The 25,790-nt window shown below is 56.5% G+C and overlaps 1 protein-coding gene across 1 annotated transcript in view; it reads right to left on the reverse strand.

Annotated features, from left to right (window-relative positions):
- Window positions 1-25,790, reverse strand: part of CELSR1 (cadherin EGF LAG seven-pass G-type receptor 1) — a 158,034-nt gene that overhangs the window by 21,275 nt on the left and 110,969 nt on the right. The window contains exons 8-24 of the mRNA XM_019651685.1: window positions 25,333-25,435; window positions 23,863-24,209; window positions 19,481-19,666; window positions 18,275-18,388; window positions 17,164-17,338; window positions 16,367-16,508; window positions 14,200-14,320; window positions 12,341-12,524; window positions 11,900-12,001; window positions 11,155-11,249; window positions 10,488-10,697; window positions 8,873-9,056; window positions 7,759-7,902; window positions 5,280-5,484; window positions 4,265-4,432; window positions 2,413-2,539; window positions 528-728 (exon numbers count right to left, since the gene is read on the reverse strand). Of these exons, the coding sequence (XP_019507230.1) occupies window positions 528-728; window positions 2,413-2,539; window positions 4,265-4,432; window positions 5,280-5,484; window positions 7,759-7,902; window positions 8,873-9,056; window positions 10,488-10,697; window positions 11,155-11,249; window positions 11,900-12,001; window positions 12,341-12,524; window positions 14,200-14,320; window positions 16,367-16,508; window positions 17,164-17,338; window positions 18,275-18,388; window positions 19,481-19,666; window positions 23,863-24,209; window positions 25,333-25,435 (2,808 nt within the window). The remainder of the gene's footprint in view (window positions 1-527; window positions 729-2,412; window positions 2,540-4,264; window positions 4,433-5,279; window positions 5,485-7,758; window positions 7,903-8,872; window positions 9,057-10,487; window positions 10,698-11,154; window positions 11,250-11,899; window positions 12,002-12,340; window positions 12,525-14,199; window positions 14,321-16,366; window positions 16,509-17,163; window positions 17,339-18,274; window positions 18,389-19,480; window positions 19,667-23,862; window positions 24,210-25,332; window positions 25,436-25,790) is intronic.

Here is a 25,790-nt window from a genome sequence, read left to right on the forward strand (position 1 = left end):
TCCGCCCCATCTGACCACCCCCCGACCTCACTGAGTTCTGGGCCCGTTCTAGGCTTCTCTCTGCCTCCCCGGGAGACACATGGGCCGGGAAAGGTGGCTGTGACTCCTGAAACAGCGCAGAGTGCAGGAGTGGGACAGGCCGCCAGGTGGGGATGCCTGTTCACAGTGAGCATCGTGTGTCTTCTAGCCGCTAAAATTCCAGTCACAGCTCACAGGCTCTGGGCTCTGACAAATAACTATTTTCTCATAAAATCAGCAGCGTCTAATCAGGAAAGTAAGAGTTCATGTGACTGGAGCCCGCAGCCTTTCTGGTGTGGCTCCCACGGACGCCCCCGGAGGAAGACCTCGCCAGGACAAAGCGACAAGCCAGCCTGACTGGCCTGGGGATTCCCAACTTCCCAGAGCCGGCCTGCTGCACCCACCGGATGCGCCGTGACGTATGAAGGTGAGAACTGCTCCAGCCTCAGATAAACCACATGGCCACACACGTGGGGCGGGGCTGGAGGAGACGGCGGGAGGGGCCTCACCGGGTTTCCCGTCTGGGTGACCCCGATCACGAAGACCAGCTGGGAGGAGAACAGCGCCCCGATCAGGTTCCTGTGGATGCTGTGCACGTTGGAGTGCAGCGTCCGCACCAGGGCCAGGAGGACAAAGGCCACCAGCAGGGCGGCCAGGGACAAGGACACCGCAGCGTAGGTGACGATCTTCAGGGGCAGGACCTCTCCATGCTGCAGGCGGGTTGGTTAAAGACAAGAGCACGTAAGGGCCGCGGCTCTGATGGAGCTTTGGCACAATAAACTCACATTAACGTATCGATTATTACGGGCAGGAACGACTGTGACCACAATGTGGTTATCAGGGTGGAAAACACCGAGAATGAAACCCCAATGAATAGTTGGAGAGAGACAAAGAGTTCCGGAGACGGATGGTGGTGATGGTCCCACAAAACGTGGACGTACGTAATGCCCCTGACCAGCACCCCTAAACACGGCTGAGATGGTGAATTTTACGTTAGGTAGATCTTGCCACAATAAAAAAATACCAATAAGAAAAAAACCTCACACAGAAACCCTGCTGTATAGGAGACGCTGAGCTGGTCCACCTAAATCCTGAACTGGAAGAGACTCAGTTTACACTAAAGGCAGACGGGCCACTGCTGCTGGGGACTGCCAGTCTCCTGTGCTTTGTACAATGTGACCCTTGTCCAGGACCCAATAACCTGTGGGGTTTTGGCATTTGGGGACCAAGACACTCTGGTTCTCTGGTAACGTCTAGAAAGCACTTTTCTGAACTCAGCTAGAATTCTGAACGGGGGTGCCCAGCAGAAAGCTGTGGGGGCCAGGACTGGGCTGGCCTCAGGCATTTTTCCTTTGCAGCTAACTTGGGTGTCCCCTGGAGGCTGCAGTCATGTGACTCCCCCACAGTTGGAGGGCTAGTCAGAGATCTGGCCCTGAGGCACCCCGGGGTGGGGGTGGCCTGGGAACCTTGATCCCTGCTCTGTGTTTTCATTTCTTCTACCTGGGTTTCAGCTTCTTGGCCATGGGAGGACCCCCGAACCCCACATGGACAAAGAACATGATATATTCACTTTCTCCAGGCTGGGACCTGCTGCAAAGTGCAGCTGTCAGGGGAAGGCCTGAGGGCGCACAGCCTCCCAGAGGCCACTTTCTCCCCTTATCACCCTGACACCCATCAGCAGCTGACTCAGCCTTCCAAGAATGTGACAGAAACATGGACGCTGCGTACCAGAGAGCCCCTGGGAGAGACGCTGGCCTGGCCTCTTGGGACAAAACCCAGGCCTGAAAAGGAGGCCACAGTGAGGTTACCCAGAACCCTGCTCTGGCTCCGAGACTCCGGGTCCCGACCCAGGCTGACCTCAACACCCCGCCCTGCTCGGGCCCCAGTGCCCCACAGAGGCCGGCTTGCATTCCCAGGCCTCTGAAAATGCCCGAGGTTAAACATTAGCCACCCTGCTGCTGGGTGGCTCCTGACTGAGCCTCCTTTGTCTTTTGGGGCCAGCGTGCGAGGCTGGCGCTGAAGGGAGATACTCCCTTTGTTCCTGCCAGCCGACTCTTTTCTTTCTTAAAATTTAAAGTGGGGTAGAAACAGCATCATCTAACAGACCGCTGAGAACCCTGCTTTGAAGTGTGGTGTCTATTCCAGGCATTTTCCAGTCTGAGACTAGGGTCTGCCATCCGGGTTTTTGATTTACAACCTGGCCTCTTTGAAACCCTTTTAAGAGGGTTTTGTTATGGAAATGCTAATAGATCTGGCCAACTCTCCTCGAAAGGACCGGGCTTGGTCAAAGGACTTGGAAGGAAAGACACAGCTGGCTAAGGGGGCAGGTTTTGGGCTAGGCTAAATGGACACACTTGCCAGGTGGGCAGGGTTGCCCCTGGGGGCCGCACCCACCTCCCGCCTGGAGACATCCATGAGCACCGCAAAGCTGGTGGTGTGGCTGCACTGGCAGGTGACGTGGGTCCGGTTCCTGGACAGCAGCTCACAGCCCTTGGCCGACCAGCCTCCAGTCCCACCGGTGCTGCAGAGAAAAGGCGGGGGTGAGATGGTTCCCTTCACCGCCAGGGTCTCCAAGGCCCTCCTGCCCCCACTGGGGTCTGTGCAGCCTCCTCACTGTGCCGAAGACAAGCACCACTGTCACCCGCTATGAGGACGCAGCCCCTGCTCCACTCGGGACCGTGTGAACGCTCTCCCTTCCCTTTCGTGGCTGGTGAGAACCCCTAACGAGCACCCTGTGAAGTTCACGTTCTGTGTGTCATCAGCAGTAAAACTTAAACGGGACGTCTTGGGTCCACCACACGCCCCTTTTGTTGGGAACATTAGCCAGTTGTTAAAACAGCCGCTTTGTTCTTCAGTCTTCTTTTGAGTCTAGATGACTTAAGAAAGAACATCTCACGTTCGTTTTACACTTTCATCCTTAGATTGCACAATGTTTTATGGCCAGTGCCTGGCAGCAGGGCCCAATCATTACTCCTGTTTTACTGATGGAAAGCCCCAAAGGACAAGCTGCTACGTGTGTGTCTCGGCCTCAGAGGGAGCCCTGCCCGCCTTGGTTCTGGGAAAGTCCAGTCATTGCTCTGATGCTCAGTTTACTCATCTGTAAAGTGGGACGTGAAGGCCAATGCGTGTCTGCCAAGAACGTTTAAGACCCGGGATGATAGGTGCTGCATAAAGCAGAGAGGATAATTAGAGCCGCAGCTAATTGCCGGGGTTCAATCAAGTGACCATGGGAGACAGCCGGCCTCATGCAGGCCAAGCAGACCTTCACACATCGTGAAAGGGCGTCCTGCTCTCTCTCTTTTGTAAGCCAAGCGTCTATTACAGCGCAGACACTATGTGGCCGGCTCATTAACTAGAATTCGGGAGGAGGGAGAGTGACGCACAGTCTTTGCCGAGCCGAGCCCGCCTCCCCGTGTGAGCCCGTGCAGGCTTGGTGTCTGCTTGCCCACCCACCCCAGACGCCAGCACCCAGCAGAGCCTCCACTCAGCAGACACCCACTCACTCTAGTGGAACCAGGATTTGGGGGAATGTTTGTGTCGCACAGGAACGAACTCCCAGATGCACCAAATTCCATCCTAGCTTCAAGCAGGGGACGGGCCAAATGGACTCTGCTGAGGTGGGCACGGCCTCCGAGGGGTAAAACCAGCTTAGCAGCTGCTGTGTTGTTCTCTCGGGTGGGCCAGGTGAGGTCAGGAACCCCCGTCTGGTATGGGGACCCCCCATATCTGGGATTTCCCACTGTTGGCAGAAGGGCCCCTGGGCCCAGTCTCTAAGTCCTGTCTCCCATGTGTGCCCAGAACAAGTTCCCGCATCGTTTGGTTGTGGACTGGGTGCTTGTCAGCTGCTGTCTCATGGAGTCCTGCAGGTGATCAGCCCTTTCTCCGTGTTGGCCTGTGTGTACACGTGTACATGTGTGTCTAGGCGTGTATGACCATGCGCATGTGTGCTTGTAACCAGGTGTGTGCACACATGTTTCCGGGTGCCTGTGTCGGTGTGCATGTGTGTGTACATGCATGTGCACATGTGTGTAACTATGTGCGTGTAGGGGACTCTGACACCCCAGGACAAGCCTCTTGCCTGAGAGGATGGAAGGGGAGCAACAGATCAAAAGGATGCCACACAGAACCCTCTGCCAGTGGAGCGTGGGGACCTGCGGGCACACTCTGGCCTCAGCAAAGCCCCCACATGGGAGCGCAGAGCTCAGGGGCAGGAGGCGGCCGGCCCGGCTCCCGACATCACGCTCACGTGATGGAATGGTTCCAGAAGACGCAGACGGGCTTGGTGCGCTCCTCGGTCTCCAGCAAGGCGAACTCCACCAGGACGGGCCTCTCCAGGGGGCTGGGGAGCGGGGTCCCCTCGCTGTACAGCACTGCGCTCACCACTGGGGTGTTGATGACAGGCCGGTTAGGCAGCCTGTGTCGGAAGGCAAGAGCACAGGGACAAACACGCTTAGAAAACGACCGTTTGCCTGTGTGCAAACATGGGAGGACACGGGACAGACACCTTTCGAGGAGGGATGGGACCCCAGTGCGCAAGCTCAGGGCCGGAGCCTCAGTGGCTGCATTGCGCTCAGTGGAGGCTCTGTCGCTGGTGAGGCACACTCAGGGAGTGGGTTGCCTCTGCGTCAAAGGTCAACTTTGGAAATACATAAATGAAAAGAAGGTCTGTGCACAGACATGTTTCAGCCCCATATCTTATCACAGCAGAAATACCGGAAATCACCAAAATGTCCGATAAAAGGAATCCGGTGAATAATTACAGCTCCTGGTGGAATCTCATCCAACTACTAAAAAGGATGAACAGGAAGACTACAGACCCAGGGAGGGATTGAAAAAGGATACTAGAGTTGAAAAAGTGAAACCTGGGTGTGTGCCCACTTCTCATCAGGTCCACAAAGCCCCTTTGGGTGGCATTCGCTTTTCCAGCCGGTATTTATCAAGCAGCCCTTAGTACTGGGTCACCAGTGACCCAAGGAAAACCGGTGTTGGGGGACAGACCCCCTGAGCAGAAATTACATTGCTGAGCTGGTGCGCCAGCAACACCCACTGAGGCACGAGGTGGGGTATAGGCTGGGGAGGGGGCGTTCCTGGCAGAACACGAGGGACCCTGCCCATCGGGTGGACCTAGAGCCTCTGTCTAAGGGAGATGATCAAGCAGTGATGGCCGTATACAGATGCTCAAGTGGTCAAGGTTTTGATTTATGAAAGGCCTGGGAACCCCCAGAAACGGTCCCTCCCTGTGCCCCCGGGGCCGGCCGTACCGGAGGCTGCGGCGGTCGGGGTCATAGTGCTCAGGCAGGAGCTCCCCCAGGGTCCGGTAGATGATGACCAGGGCGACGGCAAACTGGCCAGGCTCATCGGGGTGCCTCCTCTGCCGCCTGAACAGGGCCTCCCTTTCGGCACTGGGTCCCGGACGTGTGGTCTGTGGGGCAGCCTTCCAGCTGACCGGCCTCACCATGGGACCCTCTGCAACGTGAGAGAGAGTGTGAGGGTGGTGCTGGGCCCCCATGTTCCTGCCACATCACTTTTCACTTGAGCAAGTGCTTCCTGCAATCAGATGTTCTGCGGAGGCGGGAGCGTTGCCTCCAAAGATTAAATACATAGCCACCATGTGACCCTGCACCCCATTTCTGGGCATGTGCCCTGAAGAATGGAATCCGCCCGTGCTCACAGCAGCACGATGCACAACAGCCGAAAGGCGGAAGCAGCCCGTGTCCGTTGACGACGAATGGATAAACACAGTGGGGTCTCTCCGTGCAATGGAAAATTATTCAGCCTTAAAAAGGACACTCTGACACACGCTACAACATGGGTGAACCTTGAGGACTTTATGCTCAGTGAGATAAGCAAGTCAAATATTGTATGATTTCACTTACATAAGCACCTGGAGTGGTCAAATTCATAGGCAGAAAGTGGAATAGTTTACTAGAGGCACTAACTCCTCCTCCCCCAGGAAGGCTGCCGTCTGCCCAGGGGCATTGCATGAGAGGCTACGGTGGGGGCGCTGGACAGCGCCCCGGGCATGGCGGCTTCTCAGGGGTGTCTCATGACCCCGGAGCGCTCCAAGGAACAGAGAACAAGCCCGGCCCCTCCCTGTGTTTGCTCCTGACCCCAAAGGAATCTCTGGGGCTAAAGCCTTAGTTTCCCCCACGACCCAACTGGCTCAGTGTCTCTGACTAACCAGTGGGTACCGGAGGCTCCCCTCGGGAGAGGCATCCGGGGTACCTCACCCCAGTAGAGCAGGCAGCACTCCCCCACCACTCTGTGGGCCAAGGGTGTGCCAGGACGTGGTGGGGCGAGGCCGGGGCTGGACTGAGCCTGCCTAGGAGACAGTCAGGGGAAAGAGGGGTTTGGGCCACGGTGAGAAGGTCAGTGTCTGAGGGTGGAAGGTGCCAGCTTGGCGACGCCCAAGGGGGCGGGTGAAAGGTGGGCAGGGGCCAGCCTTTGGTGCCAAGTCCTGGTCATCCTGTAGGTGGTGGCAGGGGGAGCAGATCGTCTGAGTAGGGACACCTAAGCAACTGTGGGACACCAAGGGGCCTATAGGCCGGGCTGCACCCACTCTACCTCCTGCAAGTTCATCCACACAGCCTCACCCACATCTGTGGCTAAGGGGGCCCGGGGTGCCTGTCTGCTTCCCTGCCATGGGACGAGTCAGGCGTTTGGGGGAATTGGGGGCCGCATCTTCTCATCAGGGGATAAATCGGCAGGGTTTGCTACGTGGTGACTGTGCCGGCTGGCATTTCGGTGGGTTGAGTAACTGTTGAATACGGTGCTGTGCCCAGGGCTGAGGGGACCTGGCATTAGCCGGCAGCTGTCCCAGGAGGGCAGGGGGCAGGTGCCGGGAGCTCCTCCCACAGGGCTTCCTGGAGCAAATTAGGTTCCTGCACATCCACTTCTGACCACAGGCCTGAGAGAGAGGGTGACCCTGTGGTCAGCTCAGCAGCAGGAACACGGACGACGTCAAAGAAAGAGCTGCTTTTAGGTCAACATGCTCAGCAACACGCGTGTAACTATGTAAGTACTGCTCCCGAGGACAGATATGAGCGGAACGCTGTTGAATGACGAGAACCCAAATCAATCCCAAATTGAACCCAGTTTGAAAGATGGGGTTAGTGTCAAGCTCAATGTACCACCAGAGTAAAACCCTCTTTAAAAGCTTTTGAGACGCCTGAATAATCACCACGTAACTGACAAACCTACTTCCCTACAAACCTTCCCAATTTTACACTGCTCGTTACAGAATTTTTCAAGTCCACGTTGTTTTGAGACATTTTCAGTAGTTGGAGTGGATCTGTGAAACATACTTCAAGAAAATTCAAAATGTTTAAGCCGTTTGGTGTTCTAATCCTAACCAGGACTGAAAAAGTGCACACAGAAGTTTCTGATTTGATATTTTTGACTTTTTTTGGGGGGGTGGGCGTGCTAAAATTTCACCCACACGTATTAGCCACTTTTCACTGCACAGCTCACGCACAATTTAAGTGTCCTCTCGTTTGTCACATTACAAAGTAGCTAAATATTTGTAAGACACGACCCACCATGGCCACTCAGGTCTGATCCCAGCAAATATCCCCGGCCGCCTCATTTCAGGGAGGCCCACAACGCGCACCCACAGGACATGCTCTGTTGTGAGAACTGGTTTTCTTATTCTCCCAGGACTTTTCACAGTCCCCCCCCCTCACCCCCGCATTCAAGTGGCAGGGTTCCCCAGGGGCAGCCCTGGTTTCTAAGAGACTTTACCTCTTCTTTCAGGTGGTTTGAAGAAGTCGGCCGAGAAGAAGACGGAGGACGCCAACTCTTTCGGGAAGTCCTCACGAATGTCCTGGAACCGCGGCACCCAGGCTCCCGTGAAGTTAAACTTGTCAAAGACGTCAACAGCAAGGACTGTGGGAACAGTGGGTCCATCGCACAGAGTTCACAGCCCTTCCCACGGAGCCGACCGGAACTGCTGTCCTGGACCCATAATCCTTAAACCAGAATCTACCTTTCGGTTCGTTAGACCCGCTGAGATTACGCAACAGGATTCCCAAATGGGAAGGGGGTGGGGTGGGGGGAGACGCGTGGCAAGTTCACCTGTTGAATGTGACACCTGAGAACCATCAGGCTCAGGTAGGGACGCTGCTTCCGGATTGATAATTGGGTAAATCAACGGGCCACCTCCTGGGAAGGGACAATCCCTTCGTTTTTCCCAAGTGCCCCCACACAGGACTTAACAAACACTTGCAGGAGAGAAGGAGGAGTCACCCTCCCATAGGTTGGGCCCCCCAAGGGCTCTGCCAGCTCTGTCTGGGCCAGGTGGGGGCTGCTTCTATCTCCGGGGCTTCCTACCCTGACCCCAGAGCAGCGTGTCCTGGGTGCTGGGGGGACTTGGCTCACCAGGCGTTTGCTCTGTTGACAGCTCTGTCCCTGCCCAGGCAGGGTGGGCGTTCCCCACCGCCCCGGTGCCTGGCTGCTCTGTCCCACGTCCCTCCGTGGGCCTGGGCCTGTCTGAGTGAGTGTAGAGGGCTGGACCTGAGGCCAGACCCCCACGCCCACTTCCCCAGACTGTCTCCCACCCGAGTTCTGAAAGGCTCGAGGCCACCACAGTCCTGCTGGTGGCACGTTGCTTCCTCGCCGTCTCTGCTCAAGCCGTTCCGGATGTCCTGGACCCGGGAGTGATATGTGATTCTGTGGATCATCTTAGGACAGGCTGGACCAAGAGGATCCTGTCTCCCCATTTACAGAGAAGGAAACCGAGGCCAGAGCTGCTGACCCTTCACTAAGAGATGGCCATGCTGGTGCCGTGCACCCCGACGGAGCTGGGGTTCTGCCCGCGGAGCGCACCCATCCCCCCACGCTGGCGCGTGGCCCTTACTCATGTTGGGGGTGACGATGACAAAGGGCCTCAGGTAGGTCCTGCGCAGGTTGCGGGCCACGTTGCTGAAGTAGGCCTCGAAGCGCCTCAGCAGCTGCGCCACGCCCCCCTCGCTCCGCTGGATGTGCTCCCACGCGGCCCTGGTGCCCGGGGCCAGGAGGGCGCTGCCCGTGTGGACGACATCCTGCTCAGACAGAGGACAGACAGACGGCGCTCAGCTCATGGGTACAGTCAGCCTCAGAGGCCTGGCCGCCGCAGTGGGGGCTCCCAGGTTTTGGGGGACCAGGCTGGGCCAGGACCGAGCGGCGAGGAGACTGCTGGGGGTTTCATCTCAAAGGCAAGACACAGTGTGTAGGGGGAAGCCCTGCTGGGGGTTTCGCATGTGCATCCTGAGACACAAAGGGCAGACGCCCTGGTCACATCAGAACCCCAACTGCACCAGGTAAACCAGGTGGTGGGAACCGCCAACCCAGCTGCTGAGCACACAGTGAGGCAGCCGAGGACACGTGGCAGGTCACTGCGGATGACAGTCCTCCCCTGCACACTTCAAGGTTTATGTGAAGGGGGAGCAGCGTAAAGCATGAGGCAGACACGTGGCTGTACATGGGGGCTCGGGAGCCCCAACCCAAGACAGAAACCTGGACAGGAAACTTCGTTTTGCAAAGAATCAGAAGTAGGAACGAACTCCAGCAGCCCAACCTCTCAGGCCTGGATTGAAATGCAAGTGAGAGGACCCTCCCTGCTTAGGCCCTGGGGGCTCTCCATGGGTGGAAAGGTCCCTAAGGGGCTCTGTGAGGACAGGGAGGCCCCCCCAAAAGCTCTGTGAGGACAGGGAGGCCCCCCAAAGGCTCTGTGAGGACAGGGAGGTCCCCCAAAGGCTCTGTGTGGACATGGAGGCCCCCCCAAAGGCTCTGTGTGAACAGGGAAGCCTGGAGAGGAGGAGGAAATGGGGTGACACTTTGCCCCTTCCAAGAGCATCTTACAAATGTCGGGGAAATGAGTCTCCTCACAGTCATTGAACAGATGTTTCTTAGGAGCCGATTATTTAACCGAACATAAAGCAGGAGGGTCTGTGTAGGAGAGGTCATGGCCTTCTGAAAGCTGGACCTCGGGGGAGGGTGCGTGTGCGTGTGCGTGTGCGTGTGTGTGTGTGTGCGTGTGCATGTGCGTGTGCGGGAGCGGAGACTCCGGAGCCCCACCCCTCACATGCTGTGTGCCCTTGGCACTCCGTGACTCAGTTTCCTTATCTGTAAAAGGGGGCGATGTGTGTGGCAGGGTGTGTGTGTGGCATAAGTGAGCTAATTCGTGTAAAGCACACAGAGCATCGTCTGGCCCGCACTAAATGGTCAGCTGCTAGCGGCCATCACTATTATCATCACGACTGTGACCCACACACGCCCTTCCCCAAATGCTCCAAACACTTGTAATCAGTCTCGCCGGCCCCTGCACTGGCCCAGACTCACATCTGAAAAGTGAAGTTTTGCCGGAGGACCCTGGGTTTGATGATGTTTCACAGCCGGGCGAGGACTCCGGCTGTCCCCTGAGTCCCTGCAGGATGCCTGAGCTCACAGGTCGTCCCCGGGCATATGCTGGGCTACCCGAGGGGCGATCCTACCTCGTGGAAGTCGGCGTCCCGCGTGGCCGCCAGCTCGAAGCCCTGCTGGCGGCTCTCATGCTGCAGGATGCGGGCCAGCAGCTGGTAGGCCGTGCGCACGTCGTTGCCAAAGGGTGTGCCCGTGTGCTGCGTGGCGTTCCGCAGCGCCTTGGCCAGCCGCAGGGACCCGTCCCCATCCAGCTGTGTCTCGTTACGGCTCAGCTTCTCATTCTGGAATGAGGGAGAAAACGCGATGTCTGCAAACCTACCGTGGTTGCGTGGGGTCCATCCTGCTTAGAAATTCACCCCTTTCTGGTGGAAATTTCCTTGTCAGGAAAGAACTGAAGACATCTAAAAATCCAAAAATGAGTTTGGGCTGATAACTGTGCATGAAACAAGACAGACAGTCTGACAGGCCAAAAATCACCTGGAAAAATACACCAAGCGGAAGTAGTGAAAGCGTATGAGGCCAAGAGAACAGGGCAAGGTGGAAGGGTAGGGGACTTGACCTTGGGGACTTGGAGTTTGCAGAACAGAGCTGGGTCCTGAAGGGGAAAGAGGAGACGGGCCCTGTCTCAGGCGCCCACAACAGACGGTCCTGAGCCACGCCCAGCCTCTGACCAGCACGGTCCCTGCTGCCTCGACGCCCACCCCCTCCCGGTAACCCCGTCCGCACACGGGTCCCTACCATGGCTTTGAGCTGCACAAAGGAGACGGTGGTGCAGTTGAAAAGCTCGGGGGGCAGCCAGCCCTTCTCCCCACTGCAGTGTCGCACCGCATTTCCTGGGGAACAGAGAACAGACTCAGGAAACCGAAATTCCAACTGTTCATGCACGCTGGTTTGTCCGGATGAACGCAAGCCCAGCGTGATGCCCAGCCCTCGCTGGCCCAGGGCCAGGCAGGTGCCACAGCCACGAAGCCAAGAGCACTCTTGTCTCACGCCTGGGGCCACAGCTAAAGCTGCCTGGCAGCTGGCCTGAGCCCAGCAATGATAGGCGAACATCTGAGCAAGGCTGTGAAAAAAGAAACCAGCTCAGCCGTTTGCCCAGCACCGACAAAACCCACGTGCACGGCACGCCTGCCCCAGAGCAGCTAGGGCTGTGCGCGCTCCCAGCGTAGTCTCACACGATCCCCAACACCCCTCATGGGGGGACGCAGCTCCAACCCCATTTTACAGAGAGAACCCCACACTGAGTGGCGAAGCAGCTTGTCGAGTGCCCCGGTCACTGTGCTCTATGTACTATGTACTTTCATTATCCCTTTCCAGGTTTTGTCTACGACCAAGGAAAGAGTTTTATTCTCCCCCAACGCTTTGGCTGAAGACATTTTTTCAGCACGGACCACCCGTGAGCTCTGCCGCCTCGGCTGGCTCTCCTGAAAGCTGCATGACTCTGTCCATTTCCTTCCGGGAACGGATGCCACAGGCCACTTACCCACAGATCCCTTGGGGCATGGCACTGCAGCCGGCTGCCCAAACTTGGTCTGCGGCCACCAGATGCCGGCCTCAAACGCTCTGGGACATCCACTGTAGATCACTGGGGTACAGAGGAAAGATGCCCTCAGCCAGGCACGGCCGTGCCCAAACTGTGCAGCACTCTTCGCACGCTCCTCCCTGAAGGAGGCCCTGTCCCCACTGAGAACTGACCCCTCGCATCTTCCCCCCACAGTGTTAGAACAAATGGGGGGGTGACCCAGGCTCTAATGATGCAGTCGTGCAGGGCCAGGTCCACTGAGGGCCAAGGACACAGTCAGACCATGAAGGCAGGAGAGTTCTCCAAACCCCAGGTGTGTGCTGTGCACATGCAGACACACACATGTGTGCATGCCCCCGTTCCCCTGACGTGGCCTGAAGAGGGTCAAGGGGTGGCACGGACCTTCGCAGCCGAGCGTGGTGACCTCGGCGAAAGGGTTGTCGCAGCGGTTGCACTGGCGGCCGATGACGCCGGGTTTGCAGGCACACTGCCCGGTGTCCACGTCACAGGCCCGGCTGTGGGAGCCGTGTGGGAAGCAGTCACACGGCAGGCAGGCGTCTTGGTCTGGGGGCCTGTAGTGATTCTCCTGCAAATGCCAGAAGCAGCACATGGAATTTCAGATGCCAGCGGAGGCCCTTCTCCTGGAAGATGCTTCCCGGGCAATGTCAAGGTTCCAGCCTGGCCTCTGAGACGCCCTGCGCTGTCCTCTGCCCACGTGCCCCGAGCCATGCCAGATGGGGTGGGTACGTTCTCCAGGAAAGCACCCCCCTCTCATTTCTTAGCAAATGCTGCTTATCGTGGCCACCTGCATATTTGTCCCCAGGGATTCAAATGGAGATACAGGTTTGAGGATGGCCCTTACAGCACTTTTTTCTTTTTCTTTTTTGGAAATCGTAAGAAATTAAAGTTGCCTGAACGTCTGCCAATGGGCAGGTCAGGGTGAGTGTCAAAAGCATGGGCTTCAGATTTGGAAAGTCCAGGGTTTATGTCCAGCTCAGCAGTTCACTGGCCACTCCACCCTTGCCAGGTCACTCCAGCGCCCCACCCACACTGAAAAATGGGACAGGCTGTGACTCGGGCAGACTCGTGGCCAGTGTCCAGACTTCCGTGTCAGGCAGGGACACGGAACTGTCCATCCGCACAGGGGGTTTCCAACGTGTATGAATTAGTGCCTGGGAGGAGACACTAAAACGTTAGCAGTCACCCTGGAAGGGAAGATGGGCGTCACTGTCACCTTTTAAATTCCTTTCTGCATTTTCTATAGCTATTTTTATGAGAAAAAAAATTCTAGGCACATTTTCCCCAAATAGCCTCCCCACGGTCCTCCCACTCTGCTGCCCACGGATGCCACAGCTGCCACTTCCTCCACGTGGCTCGCCCAGTCCTGGTCCCCTATGGCCGTTGTGATTTTTCATTTAAGCGTTTCAGGAGACAAGTCATGTTTCAGAAGCACTGCGGACCACGAGGGACATTACAGATGTTAAACAGATCACCGGGGAGCGTCAGAATTGTGCCCCGTGATGGCAGGTTCCTGTCTTATGGTGGCGTGTGTCCCTCAGCAAGTGGCTACTGTCACCAGCAGACCTTTCCTTTGGGTTTCCAGCTACCAGAAGCTCAATGGCAGTTGTCAGCAGGACTCTGAAGGTCCTTCCAGGAACCGAGGGGGGTGGGGGCTTTGTATGATTTGGGCTGAGAACATCCTGGCATGTTCAGAGACACGAGCAGGTGAGCTCAGTGCTACACACGCGAATTACAGACACCCGACATGACGTGTAAGCAAGGCTTTTCATATTTTAAAGTTTTGGCCATCATCAAGTGCTGGTTTAATAAAAGACCAGGAAAAGGACCAACTAGGAGAATCGTGGCAGCTGCCGAAAATGAGCCAACCTCACAGAAATGGCTCAGTTTCCTGTTATCAACTGGGTGTGGGGCTGAGGACTCTAATTTCCCATAGTCCCAACCAGCTTCCACATGAAAACCAGCCCTGGTGTACTCATAACACCGCGGTGGGCAGCGAACAACCTAATACCACATTAGCGTGTGTGTGTGTGTGTGTGTGTGTGTGTGTGTGTGCGCGCGCGCATGTGTGTGTGTGCGCACGCGTGATTTCCCTGGGCTCAGGATGTGTGTGTGTGTCCAGGTACACGTGTGTGTAGGTGTGTGCGTGCGTGTGCCTGCATGCATGGCCAGCTCCTGGGCTTCGCACCAGAGGTGGGGGTGGGGGATGCATGCCCACGGTCTGCCCGCGGGCCAGGCCTTACCTTGCACTGGCACTGCCCGTTGGTCTTGTTGCAGTCGGGATCAAAACCTTTGCCAACAGCACAGTGGCAGGGTCCGCACACGGGGTTTCCCCACCAGCCTTTGGGGCACGGAAGGTCGACTCTGTGGGGGAGATCAGATGGCAGATGAAAGCTGTTGCAGAACTGTCCTCAGAATGAAAGGACGCCTGCTGGAGGCCTGGAGCCTTGGTCGGCCCGGCTCTGGGCACCTTCCCCCACCTCGAGTGGCCTGTTTCCCCCTGCTTTCCCCGATCCCCAGGACTCTCAAGAATTTCATGCCCCACTCTCAGCCTTGAGGGGCCCCACGTCTGGAAGGGTTCTACCTACAGAACTGGGATTTTTAAATAAATAATTCGTTTGCTCACTTTTTCCTTCTACCTAGAGGACACAGGTGACTACCCCACCCAGGCTTCTGTTAGCATGACGTCACCACGTTCACTGTGCCCCAGCACCCACACCATGAGGCCTGGCTCACAGGGGCTCAGCGATAACTGACCCTACTGCCGGGCTGGCTTTTCACGCCCCCTGCCCCACACAGAGCAGACTGAGCCCAGCTGCCCTGGGCAACGCCCCCTGAGACCCGGGGCGTCTGCCAGCTCGAGGACGCTGAACAAGGGCTTCTGCAGCCTCCATAGTTCCCCAGGTCCAAGAGGTCAAACACTAGCCACGTCTCACGGACACTCAGAATAGCCTGTCTATGCATGTGCCATGTGCCTTAGTCAGCTCCATGCAGTCACGGGCTGGACCCGGTGGGCTCAGAATCATTAGACCCACCCAGTCCTGCCCCACGAGCCAGCCCTGGCAGAGCCCGGCAGGCCCTGAGATGAGCCACATGGATGATGGCGAGGCCAGGCCATCCTACCTCTGCCCCAGGCCTGATGGCTCACCTGAGTGCCACCTGCAGCCCCGCCTGCCCACAGGATGCTCCCCAAGTACCCCTCAGGCTCCTCAACATGAAGCCCTGCCCTGTGCTTACTATCCGGGCTAATGGCATTCCATCCGGCCACCCGACGACCTCGCCTGCCCTGTCGCTCACCTGACAAGCAATTACTAAGTATTGACTGTGTTCACATCAGGCCATGAAAACGACCAGGGCAGGGTTCCTGGGCCCGAAGCGCCAGCTTGGTGTACACGGATCTGCAGGGTGGGGACCCCAGAGCCTTCGTGAACCCCTTCCCCTCACTACTTCCTGAGCTCTGAGTACCTGCAGTGCCAGGCCTCGGGGACCCTGCTCCAGCCTCTGAGCTGGTCCCCCCGTCTCCAGCTCCTGCCCGCTCCGTGTTCCATGTGGGAGCTGGGGGCCCCTGGGACCCAGACCTGATCCTGCCACATTTCTGCTGGCCCCATGGCCCCCCAAAAGCTGAGATCTGTTCCCACTTACAGGGCAGGACCCGTCCCAGGCCTGTCTGCCCCCCTCCCCCCCAGAGCAGGATATGCCCAGGACGGCATGGGCCTCCAGGACTGACCCACTGAGCCCTCAGGCTAGCCTCGGCCCATCACTGCTCCACTGGCTTGTCCCTGAAACACCCTCCCCTGCCTCCTATCCAGCTGTCATCCAGCAGCCACGTGGTGCCCATCCTTCCATGAGATCACAAGCCCATGGGCACAGCTGCATCTTGTTCACAGGTGGGGTCCCGGAATGTCAAAGAGCGGAGCGAGGCGTCCCTGCCGGGTGGACAAAGCTGACACCTACGCAGCTCCTGCATCAGGATGGCGGCCAGCACTGGCTAAGAGCCACCAGCTGTGACCTCCAAAGTGCCCGCTCTGGAAGAAAGTGCTTTACCTGCGATGACTTCACACCTGGGCTCTGGGCACCAGGACTTACATGCACATCAGACACGACTTGAGAGATAAAGTATTTCCTGTCGTTACACTCATCTTCTCATTTGCCGGCTTTGTGCACGGCGGGCTTTGCACAAAGTAGATAAACGACTTTGTTGTTGTATGTTTCTGGAGTGGAAATGTGCTTAGATGGGGTCAGTGTGAGACGCTCAATTTGATTCTCGTTTGTTTCATGCCAAATTTGAAAAAAATACAATAGGTCCTTAACCCAGAAGTAGATGTATTTTAGGGTGTATTTAAATAACCAAGAGGAGAAACGATGTCTACAGAGATGTGGCTGTGTGGCCTTGAAAGGGTGCCCGCTTACCTGTTCTCACAGTACTGCCCGTAGTGGCTGGACCCGCACTCACACACATAGCCCTGCGGGGCGCTGGGGCTGCGCACGCAAGCCGCGACGTGCTCGCAGGGGTTCAGGTGACACACGTCCACACACTTCTTTCCAAAGTACCCTGGGGGGACAGGCCAGCATTACCCCCCCGCCAGAACCCGCCTCTGGCACTGCAGGTCACCTGCCAGAGCCAGACCCTCTACGTGAAGACATCTCAGCCGTCTTTCTTCCCCAAGACTTGCCTTTCCAGGCTCGTCGGTGGAGGGGAGCCGCAGGGGCACCCTGGAGCCATGGGAAACACAACCATTCAGTGGGCGAGGCTTGGAAAGGCAGAGACAACAGCCTCCCAAGCCCCACTACGCAGGAGGGTGGGAGCCGTGGGCAGAGGGTCCCCGCCACCGCAGGGCACATGGCGTATGGGTGCCAGCGGAGCACGACCGCGGTGCCGCCAAATTCAGAGGCAAACACTGAATGCATCCTTTTAAAAAATGTGTCTTTTTCCCTAATTCTTTCCCTCAGCTCATCATGAGTCCCGAGGGTGAAGCCTGGAGGGTCTCCTCTGCCGCAAGTAAAGAACCAACAGGGGGATGCATTTTAAGAAGAGAAGGCCCGCTCCCTGGTTGCAAACCACAGCGCAGGGCTCCACAGGCCACGGAGAGCTGACGGGGGCGCCGACGCCCCTCTGAAGGCTTCCTCGATGCATTTTAAACAATAAAAGCATCATCCTCTGCTGATGGGCATCAGGAGAGAGGGAGTGTGGGTGCAGGGGCTCCCACCTTTGTCACAGATGCAGGCGTAGCTGTCCCAGGCGTCACGGCAGCGACTGTGCTGAGGGCAGGGGCTGGAGGCGCACTGGTCCCCCACGTCACAGCCGTCCTTCACCCTGACCTTCAGGGCATCATCCATGTTCAGCATGGCGATGTTGGTGGACGTCTCCCCCATTCTTACTCCCTGTGTTAAGAAAGAGCAGCCGGACTCGGTCCTGTGGCCTCGGGGCCGGAGGAACCCCGAAAGCTAGCTGGAGGTTAAGGACCCCAAATTCTGTCCAGTCCCTTGTCTCTAAAGTGATACTTCCTTTATCTACGGAGCTGGGACTGGTGGGGTGAGAGGCGCAGCGAAGTGGGGTGACGGCCGGAACGAGGTCACTTCTGCCTCCACCAAGTTGTGTTCCAGGCAGGGAGACAGGCCCCCCCGGAAATACAGACAGATGCTTCCATGTTCCAGTAATTCCATGTAAGCGTCACGAGGCAAAATAAATGAGGGTCACGGGAAGCGTGACGGTGGGTGACAGGGGGCAAGGCAGCTCACAGGACGGGGGGCGGCTGTGCGAGGGCCCCGGGCACAGGGGCCGCCACGCAAGGCGGGTTCCAGGGCAGGAGGCCCGTGGCTGGAGCGGGGTTCAGAGAACACACCACGTAGATCACCAGGGTGAGGGGGGTATCGAGGCCAAGGAATATGAGGAGCTTACTTCCCTGCGGTGCGAGGCCTGGGGGCGAGGGCAGGGGCTGAGGGCTGAGCTGCTCTATAAACAGCTCTCTCAGCTGCTGCCGGAGCACCTGGATGAGGGGACACGAGTGGGTCCCGCTCGCGGAAGCATGGGGGGGACTGGGAGGGGCTGGTGGAGGCGGCGAGGGGCCGATTCTGGACCCACCATGAAGGCGGAGCTGCAGGTGGCCCAGCGTGACACGGTGGCAGGGCCTGTAGAGGGAGAACGCCAGGAGGCGTGGGGAGGACGGTCCGAGCTGGAAACGGAACTTGTTAGGGCTGGGCTGGCTCTTAGACAAATTATTCGTTTCCTGCAAGCTAACGGGCTGACCAACGGCACCACGTGTGGGGCTGGCGGCCCCAGCCAGCCGTAAGGGGCAGGCCCCACGCCCTCGGCCATACCTGCATGCAGCCCCGGAAACCGCGGCGCACCGAGACCTTATCTTCAGACACGCCCCCCACCACGATGGTCCTCATCTTCAGCCCCGGAAGCTGGTTCCCAATCTGCACTGTGTCCTGTGAAGGGGGGAGACAGGCTACATCCACCATTCTGGAAACATCTTCCTGCTGGCTGAAAACAACGTGCTGGAAGGCTAAAACGCAGTTGTTTTGGCAAACTCCCCAGAGCATGAGGATAGGCGGGCCTTTAAACGGACAGCAGGCTGGGCTCCACCTTGCCGGTGCAGAACATGGCTGTCTGTGTATGACAGACAGGGTGCGGGAACTAGGACAGACACACGTCCACATCTCAGCCCAGTAAAGACGGCCAGCTGGGGGTATGTGGGCAACTCTCCCGCCTCCATAACAGGCACCATGAACAAGCCACTGTGCACGGAAGAGCTTGTTAAATTAGGAAGATGGCAGCAAATGGAAAGTCATGTCTGCTCTTAGGGGAATCTAAGAAAATCTCAGCCAGGCCCTCAGGCCCAGGAAGACGTACCCGTGGGATATGACAGCTGTTTATTCTCAGAACCAGGTGTACTACAAGCCTGGACGCCAAGAGTGCTTAACAATCACTGTGAATTGTGTGGGCGTCCCGTTAAAAAAAAGGTCTCTTGTTACCTGGCTGCAAACCATGGAAATCCATGTGGCTCAGTAAGTGTTCTCGGAGTGTACCCCACCTGGGACACCACTTGCCCACCTGGGACGGGTGTACCTCTCTGCTGTCCCATGGCCCCTTCTGGTGCCTGGGTCTCACTGCTTAGCCACCTTCATGCACCGTCCACTCTGAGGGCAAGGACCAATGCGTTGTTTATCTTTGTACCCCAGAGACATGGTGCTGAGCACACAGTCGTCACACTGGACAGCTTTGCTACAAGAAACCACTGCTGAAGGTGCCAAAGGCACCATGATGGGACACACAGGTGCAAGTAATTCAATTCCTGATTCTAGGAGTGACCATCTGGAAGGGGGATGAGGTGCAGATCCGGTGACCTCAGCACAAGGTAGAATTTGAGACCTGACTTCGGGGGCGGGGGAGTGCACCCAGAATGTGCGTCTCCAATCCCCAAGGACTCTTGCAGGTCCTGGCACATACAAGGGTCACCCTGTTTTCCTACGGACCCCATGAAGGGGTCTGTTCCAAAGAGGGTGCAGATGCGAACTCACCTGGTCCATCCCGTAGTCCAAGGTCATGACCGCCAGGTACTTGATGTCTTTGCCCTCCTTGGCGCTCTTCAGTTCTATTAACAGGTGATGCCACTCCCCATCAGTCACACGGGACCTGGACAGCCTCATGGACGCCACGTCTGAGGGGCCGTGGGATACCTCAAACTGGATGTAGTTGTTTAGAATCTGTAGGGCGGGGAGAGCCATACCAATCGATGTGATGACAACAAAATAGAAAAGACTTCAGTCACTTAAATAACCAAGTCATGCAGGCAGACTTACTACAGGGCACTGCATCAAAGATGGACTTAATTTAAAAGATGGACTTAAATTAAAATTAGGTCAAGTTTAATTTCTTGTTGCCTGTGATACTCTTCAGAATTACATGCCCTTTTCTATGGTAAGAAGTGTCGAATGCTGACAGAGGTCAAGGAGGATAATGCCCATTAGACTTAAGTATTGGGGACAACCACAGATTCAGGTGACTACTGGGCTCTTATTTTGGATGGAAATGTTACACTTTAGGAGACAAAATCCAGGCCTCCATGTTTAACTATAAGTACAAAAAAAAAGAAAAGAAAAGAAAAGAAAATAACCTTATAACTAACCTAAGGTACTCATGTGTAAAGATAATGTCAATTAAGATAGAGTAGATAAAAAATAAATAACTATTAATTCACTGTTTATAAGGGACACACCTCAAACATAAGGATACAGCAAAGTTGAAACTAGAAGGATAGTAAAAGATCTATTAGTTAAACACCAACCAAAACAAAGCTGGTGTATAGCTACAATAATATGAAACAAAGTAGATTAAGGCAAAATTAATTACTAGCAATCAAGAGGATTTTCATAATGGTAACAGTCAATTTTCCAGGAAGATAAAACAATTCTAAATTTGTACACGCCTAATAACATAGCCTCAAAAGCTACAAGGCAAAAATTGACAGAACTAAGAGATAAATCCGCAATCAAGGTTGGATATTTTTAACTCACCTCTCTCAGTAACTGTGAAGACAAACAGACCCAAAAAAAAGGGGGGAAAAAAGAGAAAGCAATAATGATATAGATTTGGATGCCACAATGAACAAGCCTCACCTACTTGACATACACAGAACATTACAAAACACATCTTCAGAGCACACATTCTTTTCAACTATCGCTGGGACGGTCACAAAAATGACCAAATGCTGGGCTGCAAAGCCAGTTTGAGCACATTTCAAAGGTCTGAGAGCCTACAGCATACGTTCACTGACCTGCAATTACGCTAGAAACAATGACAAAATGATTGGCTATAAATGCTACCTGTTTGCTAATTCAGAGCTATACTTCTTAAATACCCGCATGCATCAAAGCAGAACTAGCGATGGAAAGTAGAAAATATTTTTATCACAACGATAATGCAACTAAGAATGCATTTTGGGTTTTAGTTTCAATGGGTAGTCAACTGAAGATAATTTTTAACCTTTTTGTCCTTTGTTTCCTTTTGTTCCACAGGCATTTGAGCCAATTAATTTCCATTTGCCACTTTCTTTCACTGTCCTGACTAACAAAACCCAAAGCCAGCAGACCAGCAATAAAAGCAACATATGTCTACACACAAAAGTGATACCTGCAGGACGAATCTCAGGACCATGGGCAGTAACTGCTTGTCACCTTAGGTCTGTCACCAGATTTAGGAGAAGCAGTCAACACTAGCCAGGTTATCCCGCTTGACAATGCAGGCGGATTCAGGGCGCCTGGAAGCAATTACCCAAATTGGGCTGTAGGGCGGCTGTGAAGCTTGTCTGGCCTGCTGTGGATGCCAAGCAGCTGCGATCCGCTGCCCCACGGAGCCCACAGGGCCTGCCTTCCAAACACATCATGTGGAAATAAAGCTAGAACATTCCTGTAGTGCCCAGGCGACCAGCCTCTGGGACCTGCCCTGGGGTGGCCTTCTGGGCGGCCCCTGGGGTCTGCAGGATCTCCCCAGGGCCACCACTCTTGCCACCCAGTCTTCCACAGGGAGGGGATGGCCGTCGTCCCTGGAAAAAATACCTTACTGCTTGCATTAGCTACCTATAATGTAACCACTCAAACAACACAGGAGTCTGTGGCTTTCAGGGTTGTTCCTGCCGAAGCGTACTTTTTTCCGACAGAGATCCCACTGCCAAAGGACAACTCGCAAGCCCCCATTCATCACCTGAATTGAAAACAGCCAATTTAATTTGTTCCAACAGTGAAACAACCGCAGAGAAAAATGCCATCCCCGGGCAGAACTGTGCTTGCCAAGTTTTGGCCCAGAGCTAGCTTTTGGGCTGCCGGGTAAACTTATGAAATGACAAGTTAATAAGGGAAAAACAATGACAGCTGTAATTATCCCGGATGTACTCTGCACCTTCAGTACGATCTGATGGGTCTGTGCAGGAAATGCTCTGAGTGAGTGAGGGGACAGATGGGCGAGAGAAGGAGGCTTGCTGGGAATCTGAGCCTCTGGGCCCCTTGAGGACCTGTCCTAATTGACCCGGGGCTTATCAGCCCGCTGGAACCGTCAGCATCCTGCCCCTGCTCAGCTCCGACAGGGAGCTCCCCCTGCCACACAGAAGTGTTTCCAGATAGATGGCCCATGGGGGCGAGGAGAGGGTGCTGTGGATACTGTAGGACCTGGGCAAAGAGTGAACCCTGGGACCCAGAGTCCAGGGTCTCTAGGCCTCGGATCCCCTCCCCTGCCCCCCAATGAGAGATTGGAGTGGACAGTCCCGTAAGGGCCACATCACCTCTGACCGTCTCTGACCCCAGCACAGCCTGCCCTGGCTGGGAATTAAGTCCGATCCACACCGGGCAGAACAGGAAGTCCCAGGGCCCAGGGGAGTGAAAGGAAAGGGGTGCAGGGCTCAGTGAGGACGAGAGGGTTACAGCAGAGGGGACCAGGGCCAGCTCGGGGAGGGACTTCCCAGCTGTGGGAGCCTGGAGCAGGCTGTGCTGGATGACAGCAGTGTGTTCAGGCGCGGCCCAGCCCCCAGGCAAAAGAGGAGGCTGGTGTCAGGGCAGAAGCTCCACGTTGCACCGGGGAGTCGGGCCTCGGGCCAGCGTGGGTGGGAGGGAACAACGGACCCGAGGGCAGGTCAGCACTGCTCCCTGGGACGGCACTCAGGTCCGTCACATTCACACACACACACACACACACACACACACACACACACACACACACACTCACACACAGACGTGTACATACTTAAAGGGAAACCTGGAAGAAAGGAGAAAGCCCAGTTATGGAATTCCTTCCAATCAGATGGAACGCCTTGCTCGGGCACAGTCCCCACAGGCTGCTGCCGGGTCGGCGCGGCGAATCAGGTCTGAGAGGCGTCATAAGCCGGGCTTTCGAGAGAGCATCACCTGGGGCGGTCCCCTGATCCGACAGGGGTCAGAGGTGGCGTGTTTACAAGAGCATGTCCTGTCTGCTGTCACTGCAGACAGAACGGCCCAGGGCCCGGCTGGGCGAGCCTGCCGTCCACACCCGGGGTTCCCCTGGTCGCCTCACACAGCAGCGTCTCCTGGACCCCCAAATAGCCCAAACCGCAGGCTGCAGGGGAGGGCGAGAACTAACCCCTTCTCACCTCCAGCAGAGACAGGTAGAGGCAGACGGCAGCCCACGAAAGAAGACCTGGGCATGTTTCACAATTTAAAGTAACTTTTTTCTTTTTAAATTATCACTGTTCCCTCAAATGAAATATCTATGGAGCTGGGAGGTGTAGGGGAACTATCTGTGACACAGAGAAAAGAGGGAGCAGAGTGCATTAAAATAATCTTTTAAAAGTTTTCAGGAACCCTACTGCTTATCCGATGTTTTAAATAAACAACGCAGTAAAGACCAAAGCGATTAAGAAAACGCACATGTAAGGCAATTCAAGTTTTGGGGAGACTTTCAGGAAACTTGTAGCTTAGCCCAGAAGTAACCACCGATGGAAGCCTGTTACGTGCACCTGAAGGTGCTCACCGCCTCCTTTGGGCCTGAGTGCCCGGGGCCCAGAGCTGCTGTCTAGAACACACCGTGCTGAGACCGGAGGAGGGGGGTCACGGGGCTCCCTGAGCAGCGCACGTACCCCATCTCCTGGGCATGCAGGAGGAGAGGGCTGCAACGGACCCCGCCAGGGGCATCCCAGCCGCGCACGGCTTTCCTTGCACCTTCCCGGTGACTGAACACGACAACGCTGAAGGCTCACATTTCCTCTCTTCCTCACACTGGGGAGCCCACCAGGCCGGCATGGGGACCAAGTGGCGAGGTGCCCGCTGTGTGCGCTGGGAAGCCCCTGCTTCCAAAAGGTGCTGCCGAGCGCTCAGGTTATATCACTCAGGTGCACACCTGTCCTGAGGGGCCCGGGGCGGGGGCATGGTTCTCTCACCTGGAGATGGAGCCTGGAGGACACGCCTGCCGTGGCCTCCATCAGCACACCGTCCGCCTTCCTCGTCCGGAACATGAGCCCCAGGTACCAGGGCACGGAGATGGTGATGTCCAGGTCGCTCCAGGACACGACGCTCTCTCCGCTGAAGCGCTGGGGGTGAGGCATGACTGTGGACACAGACACGGGGCCTCCTGAAGTGACGCGGGGGCGGAGGGCAGGAAACCCCAGGCCTTGATCGCTTTCCTGCAAAGGCTGGTCTTGGACTTCCACTAGTACAGCATCTAACCCTCTGAATCCAAGAGTCCTGAGCTCTGCAGGAGCTACCACCCAGGACATGTGCCACCTTTCTGGGGAGTAAGGGCAAGGTTTGGGGGGTTCGTAACCATGGCCAGGACATGGCAAGGGGCTCTCAGGTTGGACAACAGACGGGGGCAGAAGGGGCAGCTCAGGATCCCTGGGCTCAGACGACAAGATGCTGGGGGGCCCTGTGAGCCCAGCCTACCTGCCCCTCCCACACCGGCCAGGTAGGAGCCCAGAGGCAGGAGCAGAGGCTGTATGGAGGACCGTCTCCTGGTGGGACAGGCTGAGCCCGCAGTGAACACGGCACATGTGTGCCTGCATACACACACTTCAGCCTGAGGCCCGACATGCCTACTGTCAGCTGGTATCTGGGGTGGGTTTCCAACCCCAGGGGCGGCAAGGCCACTGGCCAGCCAAGGGCTCCCAGGTAGTTTGGGGGACCAGGGAGGTGACAACATGGGGACTAACAGCTCCGTCCAGTCTGTTACGCTTAGAAAAACTGTGAGTGACAAACAGACCACTCGGTCGGCACACCACCATGGCAGACCGAGGACCGCATCCCTCGGGACGCCTGCGTATGGCAGCCAGTGGCCCAGGCTGGGACCTCCCCGACTCCTCCAGGCGGGATGGCACCGTCATCACACAAGGTCTCCAGAGGAGCCCAACAGCACAGGGCTCGCCAGGTGGGGGCTGGCTCTGGGGGTGACAGCCTCATGAACACTGGGCGTCTGTTTCCTGCTCTTATGAACCCAAACCCTGGCAGCTGCTCTCGCTGGCACTGCAGCCGGGACTCACGGCCTCCATAACAGGAACTCTATGGGCGTGGGCGGTCATCATGCCATGTCCACCCAGGCCTGTGTCCTCCTGGTGGCGGCAGCTTCCTGCACACGCCGGTCAGCTGGGGCTGGGCCTAACTGACCTACAGGGCCCCCAGGAGCCCGGCCCGCCTGCTGCCGGAAAACAGACCCAACGAGCCTCGAAAGGTGCCGGCTGCTTTGTGACACACAAGGACAAGGATTGCGGATGTGACACAATCCCACATCTACATGCTTCCACTCCGAAAGTAACAGCCCTGAGCAGGGTGGGTAGTGCTGGCCCGGGAAGCCTGCCACAGGCCCCGCCCCTCTCACCAGCGGGTGGAGTGAACTCTGCTGACACTCTAATTCCCACCTACATCTGGTTCATCGGCTCCTTTGAGAATCTGAGGAAAGCCACGGACCACATCCCCAAAACTCACACACAGACCCCCAGCCATGGCCGAGGTGAAGAGCGCCTGAATTCCAGAGAGGTGGAGCCCGTCAGACCAGCTGCGCCCTGCCTGGGGACATCACTGGTGCTCGGGGAGGGGGGCAGGTGTCCATCCTATTCCCGAGGATTTGGGATCAGCGGGCAGCTCCAGGGCAGGACTTCTCAGAGCTAATGAGCACTGGGCATTGCCAAAGGCGGGTCCAGGGAGCGCGCCCAAACTTATCTGGCCTCAACCACGCCTTAGGTTTACCTTAGGTTTACAGAGTGTTATGATTTTTACAATGGTGAGAATTGTTTAAAGCCAGTGTCTACAACTGCGAACTAGATGCAGGGGTGGGAGGGGGTGCGGAGCCCTGCCTCGATGCCCACAACACGGTCCA

This window comes from Hipposideros armiger, unplaced genomic scaffold, assembly GCF_001890085.2.
Source record: "Hipposideros armiger isolate ML-2016 unplaced genomic scaffold, ASM189008v1 scaffold_164, whole genome shotgun sequence".
In the NCBI taxonomy this organism is placed as follows: domain Eukaryota; kingdom Metazoa; phylum Chordata; class Mammalia; order Chiroptera; family Hipposideridae; genus Hipposideros; species Hipposideros armiger.